This window comes from Ailuropoda melanoleuca, chromosome 20 (assembly GCF_002007445.2).
Source record: "Ailuropoda melanoleuca isolate Jingjing chromosome 20, ASM200744v2, whole genome shotgun sequence".
Lineage (NCBI taxonomy): Eukaryota > Metazoa > Chordata > Mammalia > Carnivora > Ursidae > Ailuropoda > Ailuropoda melanoleuca.
Genome location: NC_048237.1, coordinates 9,189,699 through 9,213,445, shown reverse-complemented (window position 1 = coordinate 9,213,445; position 23,747 = coordinate 9,189,699). Strand labels below are relative to the sequence as shown.

The 23,747-nt window shown below is 34.6% G+C and overlaps 1 protein-coding gene across 3 annotated transcripts in view; it reads left to right on the top strand.

Moving 5' to 3' along the window:
• Window positions 1-23,747, top strand: part of STRN3 (striatin 3) — a 96,917-nt gene that overhangs the window by 67,918 nt on the left and 5,252 nt on the right. For all 3 annotated transcript variants that reach the window (XR_004622181.1, XM_011224044.3, XM_034648516.1), the window contains 7 exons: window positions 10,345-10,478; window positions 11,836-12,011; window positions 12,174-12,221; window positions 12,512-12,633; window positions 16,872-17,039; window positions 18,301-18,441; window positions 21,406-21,513. Coding sequence is in view for 2 of the 3 variants with exons in the window: in XM_011224044.3 (XP_011222346.2) it covers window positions 10,345-10,478; window positions 11,836-12,011; window positions 12,174-12,221; window positions 12,512-12,633; window positions 16,872-17,039; window positions 18,301-18,441; window positions 21,406-21,513 (897 nt within the window). In the remaining variant the exon portion in view is untranslated. The remainder of the gene's footprint in view (window positions 1-10,344; window positions 10,479-11,835; window positions 12,012-12,173; window positions 12,222-12,511; window positions 12,634-16,871; window positions 17,040-18,300; window positions 18,442-21,405; window positions 21,514-23,747) is intronic.

Sequence of the window (23,747 nt, the reverse complement as noted above, 5' to 3'; positions counted from 1 at the left end):
CTTTTCCCATTTCAAAGACTCACATTCTGAGAATATTATGTTTACAGTTCTGGGTGTTGGTGAATGAATGAACTTGTCTTAGTTTTCTTCATGATGGTCATTTGTTCTAATTTTCCTGTCTTTTCCATGTATAGAATATGATTGTCATTACCCTTCTTTACTGATGTTACAGAATTGCTGCACATCCTTTGACTTGTCAATACATTGGAAAAGGAAAGTCTTTTAACTTTTTCAATAGTTTCAAAATATGAATTATAAGTGAGTGTCCCTGGATTGTTTTCTGGTTTTTTAAAAATTTCATATTAGTGTTTGTCACTTGATATTCCGGATCCAAGATGACAGACCATCACCAGAAAATGTAATATTTTTGTCAAGTGTGACTTTTGTCCAAATATCTATGTATTGGACATTTTCTAACATTTAAGAAGAAATTATTATTTTGTAGCAATAACTTAGAGTAGGCTTTTTTTTTTTTTTAAAGATTTTATTTATTTATTTGACAGAGATAGAGACAGCCAGCGAGAGAGGGAACAGGGAGAGTGGGAGAGGAAGAAGCAGGCTCACAGCAGAGGAGCCCGATGTGGGGCTCGATCCCACAACGCCGGGATCACGCCCTGAGCCAAAGGCAGACGCCCAACCGCTGTGCCACCCAGGCGCCCCTAGAGTAGGCTTTTAAAAACAACTTGGTGCACACTGTAAAACGTCTTTGATATTTTTAAAAAGATTTTACTTATTTGTTTGTTTATTTGAGAGAGAGCGTGCGCACATGCACTCGAGCCCAGGGAGGGGCAGAGGGAGAGAGAGAATCTCAACCTGACTCCTTGCTGAGTACAGAGCCCCACACTGGGCTCAGTCAATCCCATGACCCTGAGATCATAACCTGAGCTGAAATCGATAGTCCGACACTTAACCCATTAAGCCACCCAGCTGCCCCAAATATCTGATATTTAAGCTGTGCTTCTATTTAGGAGAGAGTATAGAGTTGAAGAGTCCATAAAGCAGTTAATTTTTCTCTCTCTTGCATCAAAGACAAAAAACAGTTGTCTCATATTAAAGGGATGCAGTTGGTTTTATATTTCCTGTTTTAATTTCACACCTTATTTTATTTATGCATGTATGTATGTATGCATGCACGCTCCACGCCCAGCATGGAGCTTAGCACGGGGCTTGAACTCACGACCCTGAGTCAAGACCTGAGCTGAGATCAGGAGTCAGTTAACTGACTGACCAGCTGCCCCTGATTTCACACTTTTTAAAACAGACCATTCAGTTCAACTTATATTTCTTTCTTTTTTTCCTCCCCCTAACACATTACCTTAACTTAGACATTTTGACAAGGGTCAGAGTATCAGATTGACACACTTTTTAAAACTACAGACTCACTTTGTGGCTAACTATCTTTTCTTTTTTTTTTTTTTTTAAGATTATTTATTTAATTATTTATTTGACAGAGAGGGAGACAGCCAACGAGAGAGGGAACACAAGCAGGGGGAGTGGGAGAGGAAGAAGCAGGCTCCCTGCAGAGGAGCCCAATGTGGGGCTCGATCCCAGGACTCCGGGATCCACGCCCTGAGCTGAAGGCAGACGCCCAACGACTGAGCCACCCAGGCGCCCCTGTGGCTAACTGTCTTAACTTGACATTTTGACAAGGGTCAGAAAGTATCAGATTGATACTCTGAGTCAGTATACTTTCTAAAACTATGGAATCACTTTGTAGCCGAACTAGTTTTTGTTTTTTTTTCTTATTGTGATTTTTTTTAAAGATGATAGTTTTCATGTGAAAGCATTATTTTAATTAGAACAATAGTTAGAAAATAGAACAGATCTAGCTAACATGATATAACTAAATCCTTATTTTAAAATCAACTTATTGGGGGGCGCCTGGGTGGTGCAGTCATTAAGCGTCTGCCTTCGGCTCAGGGCGTGATCCCAGCGTTCTGGGATCGAGCCCCACATCAGGCTCCTCCGCTATGAGCCTGCTTCTTCTTCTCCCACTCCCCCTGCTTGTGTTCCCTCTCTCACTGGCTGTCTCTCTCTCTGTCAAATAAATAAATAAAACCTTTAAAAAAAAATAAAAAAATAAAATCAACTTATCGGGGTGCCTGGGTGGTTCAGTCAGTTAAGCGTCTGCCTTCAGCTCAGGTCATGATCCCAAAGTCTTGGGATCAAACCCCATGTCAGCCTCCTTGCTCGGCGGGGAGCCTGCTTCTCCCTCTCCTCCCCACTCATGCTATCTCTGTCTCTCTCTCTCAAATAAATAAATATGATCTTTAAAAAAAAATAAAATAAACTTACCTTTTCCAGATTGCCTGCTAACAGTTGCTTTCACTTTAGAATATAAGGTTTTATTAACAAAGGGGGGGACACTTATGAGGAAGGGAAAAAGATTCAGTAAAAAGTACTTTAGTACTTACAGTAATAGAGTCTGTAGAGAGAGAAATTCTGTAAATCTTGAATATGTGTGTTTGAGAATAAATATGGGCTTAAAAACACGAACGCAGCAGTCATCAGTCCATTGTTTGGCTTACACATGGCATAATTAGTATGTTTTCCATTGTCCTATAATCTTTTTAGCAGATAGTACATTTAGAAGATTTGATGGTCATAGTTATGATGTAGGTGGGTTGTTTTATAATTCAGAGTAGTAAAAAAAGTTTTTATTGGGGCACCTGGGTGGCTCAGTCCATTAGGCATATGACCCTTGATTTTGGCTCAGGTCATAATCTCAGGGTCATGAGATTGGGCCCTGTGTCAGGCTCTGCACTGAGCGTGAAGCCTGCTTAGGATTCTCTTTCTCCCTCTCTCTTTGACTGCCCCCCCCACCTAAAAAAAGTTTTTCTTGTTGTTAAGTTAGATAAAGTATTTTTCCTATAAAGTCCAACAATAATTAAGAATCAGGTTTTATTTAATAAATGCTTAATGAGTTTTCATTTAGGGCCTTGAATATTTCTATAATATGTGTAATATTCTTTATACTAATATGTTTACAGTTTTCTAATTATTGTTAATTAGGCTTCGTATTTTTTATTTGAAATTGTATTTTGTTACATTTATTGTATTTAGAATATTGGCTAGATTTAGAAGGAGAATGAAGACATTAAATTTGTAGTTGAAAGGTATTCTACAAACTAGGGGCTACATAAGACTCATATATGGTTATGAAATCTGCTTTAATCTTTTAGCAGCTTTTGGGCAACTAGAATTAAAGGAGGGTTCTTACATCATTTCCTGAACTTGGCACTCTGCCACACAAAGACTAATATTTGGATATAGTATGAAAAAATAATTATAGTTACTACATATTTGGGATCTTCAGTTTAAACAGTAACTTTCACGTTATCTCCTATTTTCCTTTTCTTCCGTGTTTCTCAGTCTGCGTGTTCAGGAAGATTATGACTTCACAAACTTTTTTCTCATCTTTATTATTTTTGACATTAGCTATCATGAAATTATCTGTAAGATAATATCTAATAAAGTCAAATATTATGGTACATACAAGTATAATAAGAATGAGCAGGGAAAGATTAGCAAAGGCTGCATAGAGCTGGAACTGTTTTGAAGGAATGGGTAGAATTGTAAGTTGAAGTGCATGTTAGAGATAGAACTTGTGTGATTTTGTCATAAGGAAACTGCTTTGAGTATAAAATCGTGGAGATTTGTGTTGTGGAGCATTAAAAATAAGATTGGATAGAAAGATCAGATCGTGAAGCACACTCAAGGTAAAGTACAAGATTGTAGTTAGCTTTGATCCAAAGAATGTTAAGGTGCCACTTGTGGTTTCTAAATTAGGGGTGATAATTGTGATAATTTTACAAAATTAATTTGTGGTTTTTCAGTTTGATCGAAGGTAAATGAAACTGGGAGTTAGGAAAACTAATTAGGAATCTGGGTGGTAAGTGATAAGAATGGAAGCTTTGATTAGAATAAAGTCAATAGGGTAGATTAATCTGAAGCGTAAAGTAAGCTTTTTTTTCTTGGTAGGGAAAATTCTTTTTAAAAACAACCCCTCCCATTTAAAAAGTTGAAGAGAAATAAAAAAAAAAAAGATTATTTATTTTAGTTACGTGGGTTGGTGTGCAGAGGGATAAGGAGAATCCCAAGCAGACTCCCCAGTAAGCGTGGAGCTGGATGTGGGGCTCAGTCCCACAATCCCAAGATCATGACAGCCAAAATCGAGAGTGGGACACTTGCTGACAGAGCCACCCAGGTGCCCTTACAGGTTGAAGAGGAATTATTAAAATGTAGTTGCAGAATTTTAAGAATAGAAACCAAAGCAGTGGTGGTGATACTTGTAAGTGGGATAGTTACAAAGGAGAGCTATTTTGTGAGTAGGAATAGCATTTTCTTTTATGAAGAATTTAACTGATGGTTAGATATCCAGTTGGCAGTTTTTCATTGCAGTCAGTCAGTGTCAGGGAGAAAATCCTCAAATAAATCCCCATGATAATTATTTTAGAAAATTCAGACTGTTTTACATACTGCCTACTTCCGTGCAGAAGTAAAGGTACTTAAGCATTTCTGAGAAATTAGGAATTACTGTTAGGCCAATAAGTGTGTAAGATTTACCTATTTCCATTAATTCTTAACATCTCACTGCCTCGCATTTTGTTAGAGATACATAGATGAATGACAGTTCTATAGAGTTATGAATGTTCTAATAGCCATAGTGAAATGTAATAATTATTTAGCTAATTAGTCCATTAATGTTGGCATTAGTAAATACAAAGTCATAATGTGTGACCTTAGGTTTGCCTGTTTTAATTGTTTTTATTTCTTTTGTCTTTTCGAATTATTTTTTTCTGACATTTCTTAAAACTTTTCTTTCAAAATACTTAGGAGAAATAGTTCTGTCATTTCTGAAGTTGAAAGTTAAAGAGATCCCACAGTACTGCAGATGCTTTTGAGTTTTGTATATTTTGTCCTGAATTATCCAGGCAACAGCTGAAATTCTCCCTTTAAATTTATGGCCTATGACAGTGTTGACTTTTCATACTGTTATGAGAATCTCAGAGCACTGATGGGTAAATGAGACTTTTCAAATTTGGGAAAAGTGAAAAAGAAATTTGAGAAGAATTGGGGTTGCTTTGGGGAAGTCAGTTGTTTGTTGCCCTCTTGTATAAAAATCATCTGTACTTATTTGTTAACTCTTTAAGATAGTGAATTAAATTGGAAAAATACTCATGTTTTATTCTGTGCATTGTTAAACATTAATCTTAAACACCAAAATTTCCTTTTGTTTTAAGGGTACCTATGTCTTTGAGCTTACAGAACTTCAGTTGAATGACAGAAGACTCAATTTTATATATAGATATAAAACATAGTGGATTTGTATTTCTCCACAGAAATTGTTACTATATTATTTAAATTTTTAATATTTTTGGAGGGATGGTTTGGAAAATTAAAGATATATTTATCTGAGATTTTTATAGCTGGAACTTCTGAAAAATAGCCTGTTTTAGTTAGTAAATTAGTTTTAAAGGCTGCTAGCAAGTCAGGTGGTAGCCGTTAAATGAACCTTTACTGCTGACATTAATTTATAGGGGTCAACAGGACAAAACTCTGTGACATGATAGCTGATCTAAGAAATAAATTGCCCCTCATCCTTTAGGATTTTTTTTTTTTTTTTAAGAGACGGGGGTGGGGGGTGGCGGAGAGAGGCAGGGGGAGGAGCAGAGGGAGAGAATCTTAAGCAGGTTCTGAGTTGTGTGGGGCTTGATTGCACAATCCTGAGATCATGACCTGAGCAAAATCAAGAGTTGGATGCTTAGCCAACTGAACCACCCAGGTGTCCCCCCAGTTTAATCAGTCAAGGTCAGCCTCTACTAGAATGTCTGATTATGAAGGTGCAAGAGCAGAGGAAAGTATACAATTTAGCTACTGTGTTTACTTACATTGCAGAAGACATTAATTACAAAATCACATCTCCTTAATATTGTAAATTTGCTGCTGCTTTAAAATGCTGAAGATAAGCTTATATGATCTTCAGAGAAGGTTTGGGCAAGTTCTTGATATAATATTCTTAGGGATTTTGGGATTTCTGGCTTTTATGTGTACATATTTTACTTTTGTTTTTAATGTTAAGTGAAGTTGTTTCTACTGTAAGGCAATTTAGAGTACCTTTCTGAAATCTAACTTTAGCTTACAGATCTAATAGCAGGAAAATAGTAGTTTAAAAAAGGACTTTAAGGAGTACACTTGGGAAAAAACTAGTCATTTTGTCATATTGCTTGAATTTAATGACTGATAATAACTACCGCTTTTTTAGAAGACATCTAAATTCCAGACATTGTACTTGGAACTTCATATATATAATTTCTAAAAATATGTGGAACAAATGCCTAATTTAGTTATTTTAGAATAAAGGAACAGAATTATTGTTTAACTTGGTACCAGATATATACTGTCTAGTAATGAATTTTCTAAAATGTGTCTAAATTAGAAATGTGTAGGAAATGAAAGTACTCGTTAGTCATTTTTACCAAAATTGATTTTAGCTGAAGAAAGTGTAGATACACTTAGAATTCTAGGTCTGGATAGTTACAATTTTTATTAATGAGACTGAATTCTCACCAGAGGTTTATTGTGATATATGAGTGTATATATATATATATATAAGATAATTTAGTATCTAATAATTTGGTGTATAGACTATATTTCATTGTTGTTTCAGCTTTTGCTGTATAAGGGAATTTGTCTGATGCTCCAGTTAAATATTTTTGAATACTTTGGGTTTTTGTTTGTTTTATTTAAGGTTTTATTTATTTACTTAGCATACAAGTGGGGTGAGGGGCAGAGGGAGAAGCAGACCCCCTGCTGAGCAGGGAGCCTGACACAGGGCTTGATCCCAGGACTCCAGGATCATGACCTGAGGTGTAGGCTGATGCTTAACCAACTGAGCCATCCAGGCAAGCCACCCAGGCACCCCACCTTGGTTGTTTTTTTTTCTCCCAGAATTTTTGAATACCACATTTTCCATATAGTTAAATAATTTTGCATTTTTCCCTCACTGTCATCTTTGTATGTATTTACCATTCATCATAATCTGTAACGAAATCTGAAGTAAAGAAAATCACTAAAATAATAAAACCAAAACAAAATATATTAAAACATGGAAAACAACAGGAATAGTAAAATAGTCTGTTGATTTTTCCAGATCTCTTTTCCATTATTAAGCTATTTTCCTGTTTTACCTTAGGAGGTATTTTCTATACATGTACCAACTCCATTATTTATTTTAGCCATTTAGTAGTGCCTTAGCTTCCTTAGCTTTTGGTCTGTTTACCACATAATACCTGGAAAACTTGCTAAGATTTTTGTAGTTAATAATACATGTAAACTGTAGATTATACAATTTAAGGTAAAGCATACTAGCAGAAATAGAGACCCTTTTAAATGCCTCAAACCGTTGACCTGCGGAAATAGCCAGTCGGGGCCCACACCATACAAAAATCGGTTCAGAGCTCTGAGAGTGTTTACGTATATGTGTACTTTTTTTTAAAACTTTTTATTGTTTAAAGATTTATTTATTTTAGGGGGGAGGGGCAGAGGGAGAACCTCAAGCGGACTCCCCACTAATCACGCAGCCCAATGCGGGGCTTTTTCCCACAACCAATGAGATCATGACTTGAGGTGCAACAAAGAGTTGGACGCTTATCCACCAGCTACCAGGCATCCTGTATATGTGTACTTCTTAAGTAAAAATTTAAGTCGATGATCTGACTCTCACTTAATGATGGAAGAAGGAGGGGGCCAATAAGCATGCACGTCATTACACTTTTTATAGGGTAAATCCTTAATTAGAGTTTGTTATTTAAAGAGATGCAAATTCAACTTTGACCTAGAGCTGAAAAGGGAACATTTGAGTTCATAATCTCTTATTTCAGTGGCAGTTTCCAACTTTATGCTTTCTCGTTGAGGTCCATATCATACTACATTTTATAAAGAAAAAAATGTCTGTTTTTAATCAGACTATTTTTTTTCAACCAGACCATTTTTAATAAAGATTTAAGAAATACCATATCAACACTGTCATAAGTGGAATTAATTATTAGGCTGTGTTCTTTAGGTTTGATAGAATTGAAGAAGAAAGGAAGAGTTTGATATGTGAGCTATAGGTTTCCTTGGTCAGTTGTAAAAAGGAGAATTAGTAATAGAAGTATGAAGAGAACCTTGTTGTAAGATCCCATTTTGTAGACCTAAGATTTCCAAAAAAGGAAATGCTAATGTAATAGTACTCTTAAATTGCTTGATGAAATCTCTTAGGTTATCTGATAAAAAGTATCATAATTTTTTTATTAAAAATTACTTTTAATAGTTTTGTTTTTCTTTGAATTGCTAATGACAGTTTTTATGTTTATGCAGTCATTTACTGCAGGTAGTTAATATAAATAAAATGAATTTATAGTGTACAAACTAATTCCCTCTATAAAAAAACAAGGACAAATGAATTGAGTATTTACTATGATTACTGTATGCCCCAGTGATGGGTGATTATGAAAAGTAGAAATACAGCACAAAATACTTTTTTCACATAGATATATATGTAATAAATGCTGAGTGAGCAGTATAGGTTGCTGTATATAAATAAATATGTGTATATAGAGTGAGTTGGAGAAATGTACTCATATGCTTAATTAGAAATCTGGTTAAATGTAGTTAATATTGCCCAGGCACTTCCCTTCACATGCCCCTAAATTTCTCAACAGCTGATCAAAAGTATCTCTGCAAAAGCTCTATATAATAATACAAAAGAATTTGTTACTATGTTAAAAGTAATCTATTGGGCTTTTATTAAGATTTGTGTTAATGAGTGTGTAATTGTGAGTGGGAGGAATTGTGGTAGTTTGTTCTAACTTGTCTTACAAACAAATTATGAGAATAAAAGAAAAATTTGTCCTTGTACTGGCTAAAAATGCTTTGAAAAAATAGTACCTAATGAATTTTACATAGTTATTCTTAACATAATTTTAAACTGTTAGTTTTATAGTTTTTTGCAGCTTCTGATATTACCAATAACTGCATGCTAGATATTGGTAAGAAGGATCAGTTCTATAGATTCAGATTTAATAAGCATAATCATTGTAAGATTAAATACTACTAGCATACCTGTTTATATTTCCTGTCATATTTACTCTAGATTGGTTGCTAACTCACAACTTCATTTTAGCAGTGTCATTTAGGATCCTATTTGAGTCAAACTGTATAACTTACTTATTAATAAAATAATTATTCTAAATAAAGATAAATTTTATTTTTGCAGTAGTATATATTTAGGAGAACTTGACTTGTGTCTTAGAATAATTTTCAGGAGTATCAGTCATGACTGACAAATTTCATTACATCTGTTACGTTTCTTGTAGTATATTAAGTTTATATCATTTTTGTAGGAACCTTTCAAAATTAATAACCAGCTTGAGTTTTTAAATGTTTCCCTTTTAAATCTGCTCATAAATTTTAAATGTTTTTTGATATGTTGAGTTGTTTTGTATTACAGTGACTTGTGTACTTGTATCATCAGATTAAAATTTTGCTTTCAAAGCATGTATGAGATAATACTGAGAATTATTCCTTGTACTGTAACTGTTGCAGCAAAATACTTAGGTAATAGTATAGCTCTTCTGATTATGGCAGAATTTGATTTTATTTGACCAAAGTAACAGGTTTAATTTAAAGTTGTATAGTTAGTCAATATAGTTATTTTATTTTAGAAGGATGGTAGATAAAAGGAAAGTTAAAATAAGAAATCATAGTCAAGCTTGAAAACTGGAAGGCATTTTGAACATCATGTGGATTAACCTTTTACACAAAGGAAGCTGACGTTGGTTGTAGAACTGCCCTTTTCCTAGAAAATTGTTGTTACTGGAGTAATCTGAGCAATTTAAGGCTTCATTTCAGTAAACTGATAAACTGGAAACCATTTACATTTGAATGCTTACATTATTTTTTATCAGGGACTAGAATACCTAGCACTTCTAAGCAAATACGATACAAAGCAAAAGGACTATAACATTTAAAAAATACTATCGTTCTACTTGTACCAAAGTGATAAGTGGTTTAAATAGACAAAGCACAAAGCCTTTTTGGCCCCCCTCCCATCCTGGAGTAATATATCTAGTGCATATTTGATTTGTGGAAGATTATGTTGCAGTTTGTAAATAAGCAAATAAACATTTGTTTATTACTACTCAGTAATAGGATTTTTTGAGTGGAAGAAATAGGAGGGAAGTGGGAAAATAAAAATAATTATATTAATATTGTAACTGTTAAGTGCTTACATTTCCCCCACAATATTGTCTTGTACTGTATGATTTTTCAGCATTTAAGAAGCGGTTTTGTTCTTTATAGCTGAACCAATAACGTTTCCATCTGGAGGAGGCAAGTCATTTATTATGGGTTCTGATGATGTTTTGTTAAGTGTACTGGGCCTTGGAGACCTTGCAGACTTGACGGTAACAAATGATGCAGACTATAGTTATGATGTAAGTGCAGTTTTATTTTTAATTTTTTAATGATTTAATAGAAGGCTCCTTATTTTTTTGGAAACACTTATAAAACAGAATTAATGTCAAGGTGCATGGAAAAGATAAGTTTAAGTGTGTCAATATGTTGATTTGAAGTGACATGTAGTTTTTCTTTTGTAATTACTTTGTGGTGTTTAAATTTTTCTTAGGTATTGTGGTGGATTAGCTAGAAGTTTGGGATGATTCATTACCTTATAATATTGGTTGATAAATATCTATCTTGAGTAGTCAACTCTCAATTATCTACTCAAATTAAGCCATATTTTGGTGTCAACAAGAGAAAAAAATAGGTAACCTGAATCACTTGCCTTCAGGATACTTCTTAAAAATTATGTTTTATTTTTGAACTTTTCTTTTTTTAAGCATAATGTTAAAGTTAGTTTGCCATTTCTGTTATTACATAGTCCTTCATTTGAGGGATGGGGAGAGAATGGAGATTGGACGGGAAGGGTAGTGTTCAGAGGTGAAACTAGTCTTGGATTAAATTTTTTATAGACAATAAACACTCAATTGAGAGTTAACTATACTTGTTTAGATTTTGTATGAATGAATTTGCAGTTTTTCAGCAAATTAATTTTTCCCTTTTATAACATTTCTTTTTTCTACATTTTATACTTATGTTATACCTAGATTAGCATGCTTTTTAGAGACATCAGCCTTGGTGGGCTGGATTATTCTCTTTAATATTTTCAAAGTATATAAGCAACTAAATTCTAGTAAACTTTTGACTACTTTAGAAGTGGTTTCACAGCCTATCTTTACAGATGGAGAAATGAAGGTAAAAAGATTAACCTCATACCAGTATCAAAAATACTAATGAAAATAGGATGACAATATTCTTAAAGTGTCTTTAGTTCACACTTTTGGAAAGTACCTTAATTTGCTTCCTTTAAAAATTTCACATGTTGATTTTCTAAATGACAACTGTATTGTTAATACTGTTCTCTTGGATTTTTGGTAGTAATTTATATAATTTTTATTGTTTTCATGTAAAGCATTGCAGCATGGTAGTTTTTTTGTTGTTCCCATCTGACGTTTATTAGGACTTTGGGGTTTAGCCTGATGATTAGGTAAAACAGATTAAGGAACTCTTCATTTGATCAGGTATTTGAAAGCTAATTGAAGTTATTCTTCTTAGTATCATTTATTAAATGATAAAGATTTATTATAAAGTTTTTAAGGTACATTAAATTTCCACTGGACATTTTAGCAAAGCAGTTTAATATATATATTTTACACACCAAAACACGCAAAACTCCATATGCCTATCAGTTTACTACTTTTACCACTAAATATTGCACTCTTTTCTTTTTAGTTGCCTGCCAATAAAGATGCCTTTCGAAAGACATGGAACCCCAAGTATACACTACGTAGCCATTTCGATGGAGTACGGGCTTTAGCTTTTCATCCTGTAGAACCTGTGCTGGTTACTGCCTCTGAGGACCATACTCTGAAACTTTGGAACTTGCAAAAAACAGTTCCTGCCAAAAAGCAAGTATTTTCATGTTAGCCCTCTTTTTTCCTTCCTACTTTGCTAATAATTATAAGTAATTATCCTTCTTTATGGTTCTCTTTTTTTAAGCTTTCATTTGATTTCACCTAATGATTCTTGAATGTCAGCCAGTGATTCGCCTCTTTTTCCCTCTATTTTAGGAGTGCCTCTTTAGATGTAGAGCCTATCTACACATTTAGGGCCCACATGTAAGTTTTATTGAATTTCTACTTAAATTAACAACCATAGTTATTGTTAACTGTTATTTATCAATCCTCAGATCTTAAAATTTTCTCATGTTTGTTTTATAATAGAAAAGACATTTGTTGAGTAGTATTTGATTTGAGATAATTGTATTAGAATATAATTATTACTGTTCAATTTACATGTTTATTTTAAACAGTTTTTAGATACTGCATGAATTTAGAGGTTGGGGGGATACAGGTATGAGTTTCTTCTTAGACTTTGTAAGTAATTTTTCCCTCTTTTCCTATAATAGTGGTCCTGTTCTATCATTAGCTATTAGTTCTAATGGAGAACAGTGTTTTAGTGGTGGTATTGATGCAACCATCCAGTGGTGGAATATGCCTAGCCCTAATGTGGATCCATATGATACATATGGTAAGTGAAAGGCTTAAAACAGTTTTTTAGGTGAATGGAGCTGACAAAATATTATTATAAGGTTGTTTAAACATGTATTAGTCTCCTCATTTAGTTTTCATTTACTATTAGTTTGCTTTATTAAAGGAAAGAATTAAGCAGTATCATGCCATGGAATATTTAAGCCTGTGAATTGGCACTTTATTGTCCAAAAATAAAAAAAAAACACACTATAGTAATTAAAACATTAATTTTAGTACTAGTTAACAAAAAGAGAATAAAATTTAATATAAGGAACAGTTTTTTTTTTTAAAGATTTTATTTATTTATTTGACAGAGATAGAGACAGCCAGCGAGAGAGGGAACACAAGCAAGGGGAGTGGGAGAGGAAGAAGCAGGCTCCCAGTGGAGGAGCCTGATGTGGGGCTCGATCCCAGAATGCCAGGATCACGCCCTGAGCTGAACGCAGACGCTAAACGACAGAGCCACCCAGGCGCCCCAGGAACAGTTTTTTAAACTTAAGAAATAGTTTATATAGTTCAAAAATATTTAGTAAAAGAAAGTAGAAACAAATAGTGGCATGGCAGTCATTGTGTAAATCAGTACAACTTTTCAGAGGACAAAAAATTTAATTAAAAAAAACCTTTTTACTCACAAATGACACTTTCAGAACCTGTCCCACAGAAATACCTGTACCTGTATTCAAATATATGTATAAGGGCATGTTTGTAATTATAAAAAATTAAAACAAAAGGAATATGTAGTAGTATGAGAGTGGTTGAATGGTGAATGAACAGTGATCTACTTAATGGTTGGTCCACTTAAAAAAAATTCTGGAGCAGGACGCCTGGGTGGCTCAGTATATTAAGCGTCTGCCTTTGGCTCAGGTCATGATCCCAGGGTCCTTGGATTGAGCCCCACATCAGGCTCCTTGCTCAGTAGGGAGCCTGCTTTTCCCCCTGCTTGTGCTCTCTCTCAATCTCTCTATGTCTCTGACAAATAGATAAATAGAAAGCTTTAAAAAAAAGTACTCTTAACATTGTTAGAGACATTAAAAATTTTAAAAAAATTTCAGGAGCTCTTTGGTCTTTTTATTTAACACACACTTTTGCCTAAATTTGCCAGGTCTAATAGTGTTAAGCACTACATCAAGAAATAAGAATTAGTCTAGTGAAAAGACAGACATTGAACAAATAAGCAAGGGGGTGGAGTCTGTGGTTAGAAATAAGCAGTATGAAGATATAAGTACTATGAAAGGGAATCTTCTTTAGATATAGTCCAAAATAGTGACATTTAAGCCAAAATCTAAGGGATAAAAAAAACTTTTAGGGGGCGCTTGGGTGGCTCAGTCAGTTGAGCATCTGACTCTTGGTTTTGGCTCGGGTCATGATCTCAGGGTCGTGGGATTAAGCCCTGTTGACAGGTTCCACACTTAGCGCAGAGTCTGCTTGAGATTCTTTCAAAATAAATAAAATCTTTTTTTTTTTTTTTTTTAAGGAAACTTTCAGTAAAGAGTTTTAAGCCAGGAAATGACCAATAAATGTAGGGTTTAAAAAGGTGACTCTGGCTATTGTGAGGAGAATAGATTAGGGGTGGGAGAAGTGGAGAAAAGAATACTAATGTCATGTTGTAATGTAAAGTTGTTAATGTAGAGGTCCAGTAGGCCTAGGTAAGAGATGATGTTTCCATGGTCGTAATGATGCTAAAGCAGTTGGTAGCAGAGCAATTAGAGAGAAATGGATTTATGATACATTGGGAAAGTAGGATAGAATAGGAAGAATCTACTGATAAATTAGATTGAGTGAGTGAAGTGATGGATAAGTGATTCTTGATTTTGTTACTTTTCAAAACAGCTTTATTGAGATAAAATTCACATGATAAAATTCACCCTTTTTATGTATGCAGTTTTTACTATATATAAACATAAAAACTATATAGTTTTTACTATATTCACAGGTTTGTGCATCCATTACCACTATCTAATTCAGAATATTTTTATCACCAGTTTTTTGACATGAATAATTGAGTATATAATGGTAGCATATTGAAATGGGGAAAGAACAGGGGTGAGAGGATTAAAGATGGTGAGTTCAGGGGCGCCTGGGTGGCACAGCGGTTAAGCGTCTGCCTTCGGCTCAGGGCGTGATCCCGGCGTTATGGGATCGAGCCCCACGTCAGGCTCCTCTGCTGTGAGCCTGCTTCTTCCTCTCCCACTCCCCCTGCTTGTGTTCCCCCTCTCGCTGGCTGTCTCTATCTCTGTTGAATAAATAAATAAATGAAATATTAAAAAAAAAAAGATGGTGAGTTCAGTTTTTAGGCATATTAAGAGATGGCAATATCAAGTAGTTAAGATATGAGAATGGATTGTATAACATAGGCAAGAGTGTGTTTTGTAGGGCATGAAGAGAAGAAAAAGTCCTGAGCAACTCTGATATTCGGAGGGTGACTAGAACAGGAGAGCCAACAAAGGAAATAGAGAAGGAGTAGCCTGTGAGGGAGGAGGAAGTGCAGGAAAGTGTGGGATCATGGAAGCATACCAAAAGAAAAAACTATTTTGAGAAGAAGGAAGCAGTCTGTACTTTCATATGTTGCTGGGGGGTCTAATAATGTGAGATAGGTTCCTTTTTTTATGTGACAAAGAGATCACCCAGGTCTTAGCTAGAGGTTGAATGCTGGGACTAAGACCAGAGGGCGAAGGGACCTGTCGGCAACTTCTTAAGGCACACTCTGGATGAAAAGCAATGTGATGAGAATAACCAAGAAAAAAAATGTTCAAAGAAAGAAAAATTTTATTAAACTTGATAAAAGAGAGTTCATCATTAGTGATTTTAACAAGGGTTATTTTGGTGTAGTGAGGGTTTCAGAAACCATATTACACTGATTTAGAGAGAAAATGAGGGGTAAAAAAAGCATTTTATTCAATATGCTCTTCTGTCTTTTGGAAGGATGATGTAAGATTAATGGAGGTTTTTGTTTAGGTCAGTAGATTCTGGAGCATATTTGTCTGCTATGGTAATGATCCTAAGGAGAAGAATTATTGTATAGTAGGGAAACTGTAAACATGAAAGCAAGTTAGTGAGTTGAATGGAATCCAAAATTGACCTGGTAGAATTAGCCTTTGAGAAGAAGGTGGACAGTTCCTTACTTCCATCTGGAAGCAAGGAGAAGGTGGCTTTAGACACTAATAGATTGGGTGGAAGAAAGATGGGAGAGGGGTTTTTATTTCAGTGCTGTATTTTCTCAGTGAAGTTGATAATCAGAAATAATCATTCGTGAGGAGGGGAGGATGGAAACTGAAAATTCTGGAGATGATATGGAAAGTGGGAATTTACTAGAGAAGCAGGATTATAGGCCAGATGGTGCACAATGTTATTATTAGCCACCATGTCCATCAAATGATAAATGGGTAAACAAAATGTGATCCTTACAATGAATATTATACAACAATAAAAAGCAATGAAGTACTGAGGCATGCTACAACATGGATGAACCTTGGAAACATTATGCTAAGTGCAAGAAGCCAGTCACAAAAGACCATTTGTATGAAATGTCCCAAATAGACAAACTTAAAGAAACAAAGTAGATTAGTGGTTATGTAAGGCTGCAGAAAAGCAGGAAGGAAGAATTGGGCTATGGGGTGTGGCTAATGAGTGATGAAAGTGTCCTAAAATTGATGGGCTGATGATTGTATAACTCTGTGAACATAATAAAAACCATTGTATTGTACACTTTTATTTTTATTTTTTTAAGATTTTATTAGAGGAAGAGAGTGAGCATGAGCAGGGGCAGGGAGGGGCTGAGGGAGAGGGACAAGCAGACTCCCCACTGAGTGTACAATACAATGGTTTTTATTTATTGTATAAATAAATCATCCCAGGACCCTGAGATCATGACCTGAGCCAAAGCCAGACACTTGACCAACTGAGCCACCCAGGCACCCCCTTGAATTGTATACTTTAAATTGGTGAATTATGTGGTATGGGAATTCTATGTCATTAAAGCTGTTTTTCAAAAAGTGTATATTCTTTATAGAAAATTGTAAGAATACAGAAAAGTATTGTGGGGGAAATAAAAAATAACCCATAATTCTAGAGACGGCCAGTGTGTACACGTTGGTTATCTTCTTACGGCCATTATGCATAGTCTTTATACTTAATTATATGGTAAGTTATATTTATCCAAAACATTTCTTTCCAACTTCTTTTAGCTAATTTTTGTTTGTTTGTTTGTTTGTTTGTTTGTTTGTTTGTTTTTCCCAGAGCCAAATGTTCTAGCTGGCACTTTAGTTGCACATACAGATGCTGTCTGGGGTCTTGCTTATAGTGGCATAAAGAATCAGTTACTGTCTTGTTCAGCAGATGGCACTGTTAGGTTATGGAACCCACAAGAAAAATTGCCATGTATTTGCACTTACAATGGAAACAAGGGTAAGTAAATTTTGCCTTATAAAAAAAGGTGTTTTTTTAAAAATTTGGAAGATAGAAATGACAATACAAATGATTTATTACTATTCCTTTGCTACTCTAAGAGATATATTGAAAGAATTTTATAAAGCTTGTGCTATCTTTTTACTCCTAGTCATTTTTTATAAACAAGAAAGGAACTTTGCAAGTATATTCCTATAGCTCAGTGCTTTTTGACCTTTTCCAGGATGTGTCCTATTTAAAAAGTAAAACTCTCTGTAATAGTGAAGTAGACAAATGAGGCTGCTCATAGGAACAACATGAGGCCCTCCACCTGCTGTAGGTGGCCGCCCACAAAGACTGAAGGGATCACAGCCTTAAGCATACTAATATGTATGAGCACACTTGTTGAGAAGTCTAGCCATAATCATTGAATCAGCACCCTTAAGTGGGAAGTACAAATTGAATTACATGTAGAATTTCAAATCTTTTCCTATCAAAAAAAGCTTTAAGCAGTTTGCTTTGTGATACCATTTATTTATATACATATGTTTGTGTACTGGTATTAGTCATGTTTTCCAAGACATTTTTAAGTTATTTTAAAAATCAGACCTTTTACTTTTATTTAAAACTATGTTTTCTTAAAGCATTTTAGATGAATAGTATATGTTTATTTTTGTAGAGTCTCTTAGATACCTTAGTGATTCTACTAATTTTTCAATTACCCAAACTTTTGAGGTAAAAATTTATTTAGATATTTGTTGCTTACTTCATCTGGGTAATTTATTCCTTGACACTCCGGATTTCACCTACTTGTGCATTGATCTGGCCAGTTGAATGTTAAAGGCAGAAGTTGCTGCTCAGGACATGGTAGGATAGTACTGCATCAGTGGATCCCAGACTCGAGACTTTATTTTCACAGATCCAAAATTTCAACTTGTGTGAGCTACTTGATAAGGCTTATAGGTCTCCAGCAGGTGCAGTCACCCAAGATAGTGATGTGAGAATGCTAATATATCATTTTACAGTAAAAAATAAAAGAACTTCTGTACATATCTCCTCATAACTTTGAGCCCTCTATATTTTTCTTATACTGTTAAATAGAATGTTACAACAACTAAAATAATTGAGGGAAAGTTACCTTTTCTATCTCACTGTCCTCACATAATTATTCTCTTTTTCATTATTAACATTATTTCAAAAATACTTGAGTTCCTTTTAATTATTAGAAAAGCAGGGATTTATAAATTGTTTTTACATCGTATCTCTTTGGGCTCCTTTTCAGAGCATGGAATACCTACATCGGTTGACTTTATAGGCTGTGATCCAGCTCATATGGTGACCTCTTTCAACACTGGTAGTACAGTAATTTATGATTTAGAAACATCACAGTCATTGGTGATGCTTTCATCACAGGTAGATTCTGGTAAGTTATTATAGGTTTCTTTGAAACCTTAAAAAGGATTATTACACAAAAGAGGGTAACCTTTTAAGTTTTACATTTTGACTGTTTGAATTTATGATGAAAAAGTTTCAGTGCGTTATAGGTGTACTTTTTTACATTGTTTTTGTAATTTTTTCAAATTATGCTTAAAAGCTTGGAGAGTTTAGGGGACAGAGAGTAAGAGCAATGTAAATGTGAAAGCAGGGGAAATAATTTTAAAGTTTTAATGGAAATGCATATGAAAGTAGAGAAAATAATATAAGCTTGAGGAAAGCGTCATCCATCTTTAATAACTATGTATGAATGGCCAATGTTGTTAGTGTAGAATGTGGTAAGTGTTTTACAGTTTGTTTAAATAGGGTTCCAAATAAAGCCTATGCATTGTAATTGGTTGTTATGTCACTTAGGTTTTTTCTTATCTGTAGCCCTCCATCTCTTCTATTTCCCTTGCATTTTTTTATTGAGGAAATTGAATCGTTTATCCTATAGTTTCCACAGCATGGATTTTGCTGGTAGCATCTTTGTAGTATCATTTAATGTGCTTTCTCTTTTCACTTTATTTCCTGTAAATAGATCATAGATCTAGAGGTTTATTCAAATTCCGGTTTAATATTTTTATTTGTCTTCGTTACAAAGTTTTTAAATGTTTTTGGCAAGGCTATTTTATAGTAATTTGTGAGCTTTTATCAGAAGTAAATACTGTCTGGTTGTTTATCTTTTTCTTATGTTTTCAATCTTAGTGATCATTGCCTAGGTCCATTATTTCTGTTGAAAAATGATTTTCTAATTCTTTCATTCCTTCTCCACTTATTAGCTAGAATATTTCTATAAAAAGGAACACCCCTCATCAGTAATTTGGTTACCCTGGAGTTAGTAATTATAAGTGAAGGGGAAGATCAGTTATTGATCCGTTCACTACGTCATCAAATATTGATCCCTTCACTTTCAAAGTAATGAGGTGGTTTCCTAGCATTACCCAAAGGTGACCATTGAGTCTTTTGGGTGTTGTTTGTTTTTATTACCATTATGATCTCTAATCTCGGATATAAAGTATCTGATGTGTTTCAGTCTGTTGCAGGTATTACCTTTATCATTCCTCAGATTGTTTCATCTTTGGCCAGTGGGAGCTTATTCAGGTTGGCTCTTGAATCCTTTTGACATGACTCTGGTAGTCATTGATAGCTTTCTTACTTTTTAATATGGCAAGATGTTTTGGGTTCATCTTGTTCATTTTGTGCCCCTTACTGAAATCATGCATTTCTATAAGGAGCCATGGTTTCTTTTAATGGAAAATGGCATTTAGAGACTACAGTATAGGTGCAAGGCTTTTGGGTTGGTCCTCATGGCTTTTACGGCTCTTGGGTTGCTTGTTTGTTTAGGCTTCTTCAGTGGACAGAGCTAGAAATGTATTTTTAAAAAGAAAAACACTGATAAATTCATACAAATACTTCCCATTCAAATTCAGATTTATCTCTTTGCTTTTTACCTCATCTAAATCATGCCGAAACTCTTGGTTGTCAGCAAAATCATCATCATCATCTCTCATTTGATTTATTCCACAGTACAGATAACAGTCATCTCAGAATAATAAAACCAACACCACCACCAATAGTTTGATTACTGATAATAGTTTCACATTCATGGTGTATTCCACTCGGGACAGGACATATAATTTTTTTTTTTTTTTAGAGATTATATTTATTTATTTGACAGAGAGAGAGATAGCCAGTGAGAGAGGGAACACAAGCGGGGGGCGTGGGAGAGGAAGAAGCAGGCTCCCAGTGGAGCAGGGAGCCCGACGTGGGGCTCGATCCCAGGACCCTGGGATCACACCCTGAGTCAAAGGCAGATGCTTAATGACTGAGCCACCCAGTTGCCCCCGGGATATCTAATTACTATGCTTTAAAATCACTTGAAATGTTCATTTCTTTGTGTTTATACCGTAATTGGATATACAGTTACATTCATTAATTTTACTTCTGTTTTTTTTGTGTGTGTGACTGCCTTTAAAAAATCATTTTATAATTATTTAAACCATTTAAGTGGTTTCATGGTCAAATCTCAAACCAAATTATAAAAGAAGTGGCTTTCCCAGCATCTTTTCAACTCTAGTCCCTTCCTCCCTCTAACACAGGTAATGTGTCTAAGTTCAGTTAAAAGTTCTTATATATATATGTGGAATGAGTGATGTAGTTAAAATCTAATAAATGTTGATGGTATTTTCCCATTAGTTTTGATCTGTCTCTGTTCTCCCTCATCTCTAATAAGAAATTAAGAACTTGGTAGCAAAGAAAGGTCTTATCTCTAAAAACATTAATTCCTGTTCTTTGTGTTTTTCTGTGAGTGCAGGTAGGATGGGTGTTGTTCCTTGCAAACCTCTAGTTTTCACTTGCAAATTTTTTCATGCTTATAATTCATTTATGGACTGTTTATTTAAAGTAATAATTACTGTGGGTCTTTTAAGATTCTAAACCACCTATATTGACAGTCTGTATTAAAATATTCTTAATTTTTCCTTAATTTGAGCTTAGTACTGCCCATATTATAGCACATGATAGCTTACACTTATATTTTTTAAGAAACTATTTCTGTAGAACTCTAGTTTTAGTTTTCAGATTTTTATTTTACACAAATGCCTTAATTTTTTAATGATTCCTACTTTTTGGTAAGCCTAAAAAGGCCATCATCTAGGGGCACCTGGGTGGCGCAGTCAGTTAAGCATCTGCCTTCCGCTCAGGTCATGATCCCAGGGTCCTGGGATCGAGTCCCACATTGGGCTCCCTGCTCAGTGGGGCGTCTACTTGTCACCCGTCCTCTCCCTCTGCCCCTCTTCCCCTGCTCGTGTTCTCTCTCTCTGTCTGAAATAAAACCTTAAAAAAAGAAAAAAGGTCAACCTCCAAATTTTAACAAAAAGTTTGAACTTACTAATCTTCCTTTATTTTTCAGGTTTACAATCCAATAATCACATTAACAGAGTAGTAAGTCATCCCACACTTCCTGTTACAATAACTGCTCATGAAGATAGACACATCAAATTTTTTGACAATAAAACGGGTAAGTAGGTTGTCATATTTTCTTTTTAGTCTTAATACTGTAAATTTGAAATGATCAAAAATGCTGTTCTTTTTATGCAAGACATACTTGGCCTAAAAAATTGCCAAGTTAAACTATTTCAGCTCAGATATTTTGCTTTACTTCATGTAGCACACTTTGTTAAGTTCTGTCCTTAGGTGTATATAATACTTTGCCTACCAATTATGTCTTCTCCATGTCATGTTAAATATAAACCCATCCATTTGAAATTTTTTCTTTCATATTCTGTGTGAAAGGTCTCTTTCTGGGGTTTGGTATTTCAGATATGCTCTTAGAAATATTCCTTAGGAGATGAAATGATGAAATGGTGGAAATTGTTCATTGCTGTTTTCCCTCTATTTCTTGTTGTGAGGAAACTTAGCAGTTATATGGAAGTCAAATTAAATTTTAATCTGGCCACAGGGTTGTTTATTTAATGACCTCTGTTTCATCTGTCATTAGAATACCACATAAAATACAGTTTGCTTTCAGTTAGGCTTCTTTGTGAAGCTAAAACAGTGGTATTGAAGGATTTCCAAGTAAGAAACTTAAAAGTTAATTGCAACATTATTGCAGGGCAACAGATATCAAGCAAGACAGCAAATCAGAACTACAGATTCCTCTTTGACTCTCATTGATTGATTGATTGATACATTCATTCATTCATTCAAGTGGGTTCCATGCCAGATGTTGGCCTCAGACTCATGACCCTAAGATCAAGAGTCAGATACTCTGTGACTGGGCCCCCTACAGATTTCTCTTTGAAGGTTATGTAGGATGTGGTTATAATTATTAATGTTTAGAGTCTTAAAATAAATCTGTGTGTTAACACTTTAATGCACAGATTCCTTTTAACTCAGTAGAACAAGTTTGAGAAGAGAATAGATATTCACAGTCTATATCACATACGAAAGAAGATTCATTCATATGAAAGTTCAGTTTAGCGCCTTCTCAAAACAATTCTTTGAACATTTTTATGAAGCCTCACTCTCTTCCTCTGCTGGAAGCACAGAGATAATTTCCTTTACTGTGTTTCTGAGAAGTTTTTTAAAAATTAACTATTGAAGATTTACGTTTAGGTTTTTAAGGGGAGGGTCAGGAATTTTAGTAGTTGTATTAACAGCAAAGTGTGAGTCTCTAGAGCTGTTTTATTGGCAGAAATCAGGAAAATGGTAGTAGAATTTTATTTAATAACAGAGCCTATAGTCTTCCAGATTGTTTACAAATTCTACCAATTTATTCTTTCATGTTAATTAGTTACCTCATCTGTACTGTAAAGACAAAGCAATAAATAGGCTCTTACCAATGGGAAAATTCTTTCTAAATCCTGTCTCACTTTACACACAGGTACATACACATAACAACATTGAAATTAAACTGTAAATTGTGTTCAGATATACTGTTTCCAAAGAAATTTTCCCCTGAAAATTGGTAATTCATTTAAATGTGATAAACTAAAATATTTTCGTAGCAGGTTTGTTGACAGCTAAGTTTTTTAATAAAGTAGTGTTCTATCAAATGACTAGTGTATTTATTGAATTTTTAAATCTGAAACATTATAGAAATTGATACTACAAATGAATTCAATGAATTCTTAGATTTTACCCCAGAAAAATGTATTTAGCTTTTGTATCCTGCACAGCACTGGCTGCTGTCGTGTATAAGATGTAGTTTCTGCTCTCTGGGAGCTTATCGTTGTTTGGGGAAAATAGGATATGTGTGTGTGTGTGTGTGTGTGTGTGTGCGTGCGCGTGCACGTGCACTCACGCATGCAGTTAGATGAACCATACTAGATAAAGGAGTCTTCATAGTGAGGGTTTGATCTTTGCCTTGAAGAAGTGGTAAGTGTTGTTGTTTTTTTGTTGTTTTGTTGTTGTTGTTTTTTAAGTGAAAAAGGTAGTGGGAAATTCCAGATAAGGGCCTGTTTTGAGCAGAGGCAGCATGGTGGTAGGAACTTGGACTGGAATAAAAGTTTCTTATAGGTAAAGCTAAAGAGGTAAGTTTGGAGAAGGGAAACAGAAACTGTTGAAGTGAACTTTTCAGAGCCAGGCTAAGAATAATAGATTTTTGTTTATGCTATGTACTGTGAAAATCACTTAAGATTTTTGAGCAGAGGTTTGTAAAATTGGTTTAGAGAGATTATTTGAGGGGCGCCTGGGTGGCTCAGTTGTTAAGCGTCTGCCTTCGGCTCAGGGCATGATCCCAGCATTATGGGA